This window comes from Xyrauchen texanus, chromosome 50 (assembly GCF_025860055.1).
Source record: "Xyrauchen texanus isolate HMW12.3.18 chromosome 50, RBS_HiC_50CHRs, whole genome shotgun sequence".
Classification (NCBI taxonomy): Eukaryota; Metazoa; Chordata; class Actinopteri; order Cypriniformes; family Catostomidae; genus Xyrauchen; species Xyrauchen texanus.
In genome coordinates, this window is record NC_068325.1 from 17,894,963 (window position 1) to 17,902,934 (window position 7,972).

At 36.7% G+C, this 7,972-nt stretch overlaps 1 protein-coding gene across 1 annotated transcript in view; it reads left to right on the forward strand.

Moving 5' to 3' along the window:
• Window positions 1–7,404, forward strand: part of LOC127641353 (aryl hydrocarbon receptor-like) — a 71,033-nt gene extending 63,629 nt beyond the window's left edge. The window contains exon 11 of the mRNA XM_052124314.1: window positions 3,832–7,404. Coding sequence (XP_051980274.1) covers window positions 3,832–4,035 — 204 coding nt within the window. The 3' untranslated portion in view covers window positions 4,036–7,404. The remainder of the gene's footprint in view (window positions 1–3,831) is intronic.
• Window positions 7,405–7,972: the final 568 nt, after the last annotated feature.

Here is a 7,972-nt window from a genome sequence, read left to right on the forward strand (position 1 = left end):
TGTTTTTTCTTTTATTTACATTGTCAAGTTGGTATTGAATGCTGGCATATGTTATTTCATAATGTCTAAGACACTTTAAAGTCTCCATAAACTGGCTTGATGAATTTATTTCCTGTCTAGAAACAGGACAGTGGGCTTCAGAAGGCTTTAAATCTGTTAGACTAAAAAACACAAAACACAAACTTTAAATCACCTTTTTAACAAAGAAAAGAGTTTTAATTAAACCTTTATGTGGTGTTGAAACAGCTCAGAAGGTCTTGGATAGTAGTTTGTAAGGTATTCTCAGACCCACCCCCCTTCATAATTCTCTCTATTTTTTCCATTGGCCCAAATGCTCACTCTGATCTAATTGTGCTCTCTGTAATAAACCAAGACTTAATAGGTCACAACTAATCTGATGAGATTGCATAATGCACAGCGACAGACCTACAAAGTCTTGCCAGGCTCTGGAGATCTGCCTTGGGGTTTTGGACAGGTAGACATTTGCTTTACTCTTATGTAGTGACTGTGGTCAAGATTGTAAACTTAAGCTTACAGGTGTAAGCTTCTTCCTGGTCGACCCACTCAAAACAGACTGACTTTTCTGCTTTTTCAATACTCACGGTAGACAACTTAAGCATTTAGTCCATTGTAACATGGATGCCTGAGGCTATGAAAGAGAGAGAGTGGGATAGGAGCCCCCAGAAAAGGACTTCTGATGCAGCAGACTATAGTCGGAGACTGTTGGCCCCTGTCTTCACTTATTTATCGAGTCGGTCTTGTCTCTCCACGTCTAGAGCACCATGCTGTTGCCCATTTTGGTTGAGATTTGTGATTTGTTTTCCTAGTTGATTGTTAGTGGTTCATGTTAAGTCAACTATCACTATTAATATTGTTCAAGCTTAGTGTTAGGAATTTGATGAAACTCCTATTGTAATTATAGAGTATTAAACCTTGGTGCCCAATTCCCTAATTGTTTGTGCTATGGACATGAATCAATGATAATGACTCAAATCATGTGGCTTGTTGAGAAGAGGTGTTATGAGACTTGTGATTTTCACCAAGTAGAAGATAAAACAGGCAAAAAACAAAGACTATATTGGAGGAGGGTCCCAAGCCATATCTAGAGACCAGAATATCATATAGAATTGGGAGTGGGCGCTTTTGACTTGATCCAGAAAGCAATCACTGAGCAGCCCCCTAGCAAACACCTAGCAACATGCTAAAAAACACTTTCAGCAAGATTTCAGTATCTTATATCTAGAAGAATGGGAAGAGCTCTCTGTGTGTGTTCAGGGTTATTGCTCTCAGCTGAAAGGACAATAGAGCTTCACTGCCCAGCCAGGCGTGAGCAGCCATGACCTACAAATCCATCTTTAATATTAGCTAATGCATACTAACATTCATACACGCATAACCAAACTTTCATATACAGTGGCAAGAAAAAGTATGTGAACCATTTTGAATTACCAGCATTTATATACATACATATATAGTATATATATATATATATATATATATCTATATATAATCTAAGGTTTGAGCTTCAACTAAGTTACAATAATGAACAAACACGATCTGTTTTCACTAATAACATATTGAATACATCATTCAAACATCCAACCAACACTGTGAATGTTTGAATGATGTATTCAATATGTTATTAGTGAAAACAGATTGTGTTTGTTCATTATTGTAACTTAGTTGAAGATCAAACCAGATTTTAAGACAAATATATATATAGCTACTTTGACTGATAAAAAGGATAAGAAGACCTACGATCAAGAATTGTTGCTTTGCATAAAGCTGGCAAGGGTTACAAAATTATCTCAAAGAGCTTCAGTTGAATCATTTGGGAAGAACATGCAGCACTACCTATGGTGTAAAAATGGGACTGCATACCAACATGAAAACATCCAATGGTGAAATACAGTGGAGGGAGCATCATGAGCTGGGGCTGCTTCGGGGCCTGGACTGCTTGCCATCATCGTGGGAAAAATTAATTTTCAAGTTTATCAAGATGTCCTACAGGATAATGTCAGGGTTTCTTTGCACCAGCAGAAGCTCAGTAGAAGTTGAGTGATGCAGCAGGACAATGACCCTAAACACTGAAGTAAATCCACTAGAGAATGGCTTAAAAAAAAGAATATCCACCTTTTGGAGTGTCCCAGTCAAAGTTTAGACCTTAACCCATTAGAGATGCTGTGAAATAACCTCAAGAGAGCCGTTCACACCAGACATTCTAAGAATACAGCTGAGCTGAAGCAGTTCTGTGAGGAAGAATGGTCCAAAATTAATTCTGAATGCTGTGTAGAAGTAATCCGCAGCTACTGGAAATATTTGGTTGAGGTTGAGGTTATTGCTGCCAAAGGAGGATCGATCAGTTAATAAATCCAAGGGCTCACTTACATTTTCCAAAGCACTGTGAATGTTTGATGGGATGTGTTCAATAAAGACATGAAACATTATAATTGTTTGTGTGTTGTTATCTTAAGCCCAATGTGTTTGTCTATACTTGTGACTTTTATGAAGATGAGATCACATTGTATGACCAATTAATGCAGAAAACAAGCTAATTCAAAGGGGATCACATACTTTTTCTTGCCACTGTACTTACTATAGGAGCTTAGTTTTACTTCTACATTTAAACGTAAGTACAATGCAACAACATGTATGTACATAATAAGCACATCATATCAAATGTAAAAAGTATGTGGTAGTTAGTATTTATCTTTATACTAGTAGTTAGTATTTATCTTTGTACTAACTTTATATGCACACTACATTCTACTACACACTACACCAGACCAAAATATTTATTGATGACTCATCTTGCACTATACAGATTTTTGTCCAAGCAGTTAATAATTATTAGTGGGATTTTGCAGGCAACCATCACTTTTACTATTGCTCATACTTGGGATTAGGGATTGTTTTAAACTTCTAATCCTAAGTATTTAAGGAATAGTGCATGGGGGTGCAACAGCAGAAAAGTCCTTTCAGTGGTGGAGAAAGGTATAACATTTTGATGAAAGATAAATAGTGTACATTTTGATTTCATGTTGCCTTCAAAGACTTTCTTTTAGATTTGCCACAATTTGATGGAGGTTAGCATGTAGCATGTTAGCGGTTTGGGTCTTTGGTTGTTTGTATGTGTTTATCTGTTGTAAATTCCCAATGAAATCACAGTTGGATAGTGGGAATGCTCGTTTGTTGCCAAAAGCACTATATCAGTGAATAACACACTGTTATGCTTGGTCAGTGGGGTAATGTGATTCTGATAAACTTATCATGTTAGGGTCTTAAACGACCAAAACAAATCTGCTGTCCAGCTGCCACAAACCTGCTTAAATAAGCAACCACATTCTAGTTCTCTAAGCTAGCGATAAACATTGAAAATGAGCTGTGTATTTAGGTCAGTAGCAAAGAAATCACTGCTAATGCTAATGAGTTAGCGTGCCTGCTCACGGTCAAATTTTCTGTATTTTTTGAAAAATGTATTTTATTTATTTATTTTCAACACAATCTTTTTTTACTAATATACAACAAAAATGACTATGTTATGGTAATGAGAATTACTATTGACAGATACATCCATGATATACCTAGGGTAAGATGGTGCCCCCCTAGGGAGTTTGTGCCCTATGTAGACTGCATAGTATTCGTGTAGGGAACGGCGGTACTGCATTTAAAGCTAAGCTAAATGGCTAAGCTAAAAGGCTAAATGTTGCAATGCTGAGTAAGTTATATATAAAAAGTTTCAATGTGTTTAATTAACATGTTAAATGATTGTTAGCATTGTTAGATTATCCTTTTTAGTCTCATGATTGTTTATTGTTTGTTTATTTCCAGATGGAGACTGGCTTCATACTCAACTCCACTACTGTGGCCTACACAGGAAGTTGTCTGGTTCCCAACGGCAACGCAGTGGCCACCCCGTCAACAGTCACCATGCCCTTTCTGAGCCCCTCCCACCTCCTCCAGACCCTCATACCACTGGCTTCTACCTCTGATCAGACAGTCAGTCACATGTCAACTAGCAAACAAAAAAAGTGACTTTTTGTGTTTAAAGTTTGCTTATAAACTTGAATTACATTTATTTTAATTTATATTAAATGAGCCACATTCACCTTAGGAATATCAAACCACTTATAGTCGCGGAAGACACTCAAGCCAACATAACATGACAGCACACTCAATTGTAACATGTAAAGATTATGTTTGGATTATTTCTGAGTACGTGTAATGAATTAATGATGCTTTGTCAAATGTACAGAAAATGTTTGCAGTTGGCATTCAGTATGCAGTTTATTGGGTCGTTCACGCGGAACACGTTTCTGCGGAATTATGTTTTTGAATTACTTTTCCATGAAACGTGCTGGACAGACGTCTTTGACCGTTGCGACGCATCTTGCTGCTTTTTAACGTTTTGTGCTACGATCGAAAATTTTTAAGATGCCCTGTCAAACTAAAAGAACTTTAACTTCTAAAAATGTGTCTTCTTGAGACACCTGCATTTTCTTCCGTTCATTGCGTTGCATCCGTTTTTTTTTTTATTTATTTTTTTAAGCAAGAACACATTCTGTGTAAATGGCACAATTAGAGATGGTCCGTCTGTAATAAGTATGTTTTGGGGCATGTATTTTTTTGTGTATGTATGTGTGAGTGCGTGTAACTCCAGTCGGCATTTATTGGGCCTCATTCATTAAACGTGAGAAAAGCACATTTCTGTGTAAATCGTATACATAAATTATATTCAACAAGAGTTTTAATATCAATAGTTAATGAATAACTATTGATCAATAGTTTCGTTCAATCTCAAATTATAGTAAACATTGAATTACACAAAGACTGAAGAAGACGTGTCCATGTATTATGATAGTAGTGACAGTCTATGTAAGAAGGTTTTTCGAACGATTTACACCGAAATCCGTTCTGCTTCATGTTTCACGAACGAAGCCCATTGAGACTTATTCATTAAATGCGAACAGAACAAATTTCTGCGTAAATCATTCATGAATCCATTCTTGCGTGTATATTGGCATGGTATTGAATTCAATGGTTTTACTAACAATTTGCACCGGAGGTTTTTCTGCTCGCGTTTGATGACTGACTCCAATTGTCTGTAAATGATGTCAAGAGTGTATGTAGCATATAGCTATTATGAAACCAATTGTTCAGAAACAGTAAATTACTTCAATTTTATATTGCGATGCATACTTATTTATGAAAAGGCAAGAGTGTTACGTTCCTTTTAACGGTCATATAGTAAACGATAATTTAAAAGTAAAAATACACAAGATGTCAATAAAAAAACAGTAAAAGTTAGCTGTAAATATAAAGTCAATAAGCCATTGCCTGACCTCTTCATCTCGCTATTACACTGGGTGAGGTTAGATTTCGAGAAGCTGATTCTGGATCAGCGTCAGGGAAGGATTATGACTTGCAAAGGCCCTGGGGCCAATTATCTCCAAGGGCCCCGCTCCAAAAGTTTGTGTGGGGGGTTTTCATGGCCAAAAGATGTTGTCATTGTTGATGGGTTTTCGAGCAGGGGGATCAATAAACCGGATTGCGCTACCTTAAAGTCCAGGGCAAAGGGCTGTCAAGGGCCCCAGTTAGTCAAGGGCCCCTGGGCACTGGCCCCATTGGCCCGGTCGGTAATCCATCCCTGATCAGCGTTACAAATCTACTTTTACCAGCTTCCGTCCTTTTAGATACAGGTGTTCAAGTGTTTAGTAATTCCAGAACTTAACCACAGTGATCTTTCTTATATTCGTAGGTATTTGTACGTCAAGTGTACGTGTACAATTTTGTACGTTTGAATAGACACGATAACGTACAATATCATTGTATTGACGGAAAAATTTTAACTTTTATGTATGTACAAATATTTACGAACTGGTCGGAGCTGAAATTCTCACCGCATATGATCGTGTGCAATATGCAAACACAATGAGGTAAATGCGATAATTGTTAAAATGTGATTGTGTTAAACCTTTAATCGCTATTTTAATCATTTCATTATAAATACAGTATGCTTACTAGGACTAGATGTTAAAAATCCCTTGATAATCAGCAATCGCTGTTGTTGGAGATGTCCTCTTGTGTGGGGTTGGATTGGGGGATGACCACCTGGTGCCTCCAATACGACACATCCTCAGTTGTGCACCCCGGCCTCATTGGGTGTTTCGGCCTTTTATCACAATACACCCTCACCCGAGGCTGGCCCACCACAGGATGATCAGACCTGGGTGTGTGTCGCACCGGAGGCTCCATGAGGTCACTTGGCAGCCCATACAGTCTCCTTCCGCTTCAGCCACAGCCAGTGACTGCTTCTTTCGGCAGCAGTTGCAAGGTCTTTGATGGTCTTCCGCTGAGCTTGTCCTCTGATTCCAACCTCCTTTAGTAGCCTTATGATGGAACTAGCTACAATAAATTATGTTTTAATACAATAAAACCAACTTATAAATTCAGTATTCTACAAACCTCAAAGGATGTGTAAACATTTATGTCTCTAAAGTCGTTTTACGTAAATTAAAGTTTTCAATTTACGATTTACATTTTTATATTTACTCTTCCAATTCGTTGATATTTCAGCGTCTATCCAAACGAGAAGCACACTTAACGTACAAATTCGTACAAATGCTAATGAGATTACATTGACTCATCAACGAAACCAATTCAAAAGCGGGGTTTGTTTCGTCTTGGAAAAAGAGATTCTGGGAGCTTACATTATTGAATGTGTTGCGTGTTTTGTAAAGCAGTAAAAAAAAAAATTAAAAAAAGGTTTTGTGATATTATTTCATCAAGGTGTTTATTAATAATATTGTTAATTTTAATAGGACTATAAAGTCACAGAGAAAATACATTTTCAGGCCAGCCTATGTTTTTAAGTTTTAATTTTAAATACATACTGTACATATGTTTCTTATAAGAGGTAACACTCAAAATGTAACTATGGGTTCAAATTTCTTTAACACACCTATATGAGAAAACAATATGACAATCATTTATGAAATGTTTAAGTACAAATGTGTAAATAGTGGAAAAGCTGTTTATTTAATATTGTCGTAAGCACTATTTTAAGAAGCACTGCCTTTTTAGCGGCACAAGATGTAGCTTCTAGAGAGATGTTTTTTGGAGTAAATATTTTATCATTTCTTTAGGTAATGTGTTTAAAATATCTGCTTTAAAAAAACACAAATAAGAAAAAATAAAGTTATACACTTTTAATGATTAACATGATGAATTTTACTTTCTAGAATTTAAATGTTTTGCTTTTTGGTTAGAAATGTCAGCCATGTAAAGTCTTTTCTTTAAAGAAATTAACATTTGGATTTATTTTAGTATTTTAACACACTGAAAGTAGAGGTGAAGATATGCAGTTCTGTCTTTTTGTCATTTGACTGCTTGTTGAAATGTACAATTTGGTCCTTTTAATTAAAGAATTTGTGCAATCACAATGAGACCTGTGCTATGATGTTGTTCCAAAACCAAATCATCCACTCATTTAAATAGAGGTTTCTTTCTCGGGTCCATATATTTTTTCATATTCTTAAAACGAAAGTTCACATTCTGATGTTCTCATACTTGGAAAGAAAGCCATACAGGTTTCATAGTTTACCATGTATTTTTACATCTTCAAACTTCACAGGTGATTGTTACCTGGGGAAACGAGGCCTGGTGTAAATGCACTTGTCTCACGCGAATGTGGATGACAAACATTTCAGTTTCCAAACATTTCTTCCCAGTGCTTTTATCCCAACGTCTGTATCGATTCAACTGTGGACAGGGCGAATGGCTCCTTTTTACACCCATGGTGGTGTGAAAAACAGACACACTGAAAGCAAACAAACATGGAGGGGTGGGCCAGATTGCCACTAGAGACTAAACATGCTAACACCTGAGGAAGTCGATAAGTGCCACGGAAAGCCAAGATTTCAAGTGAAGACATCTTCTACTAATTTAAGGAATTTTCTGGGTAAAATATGTT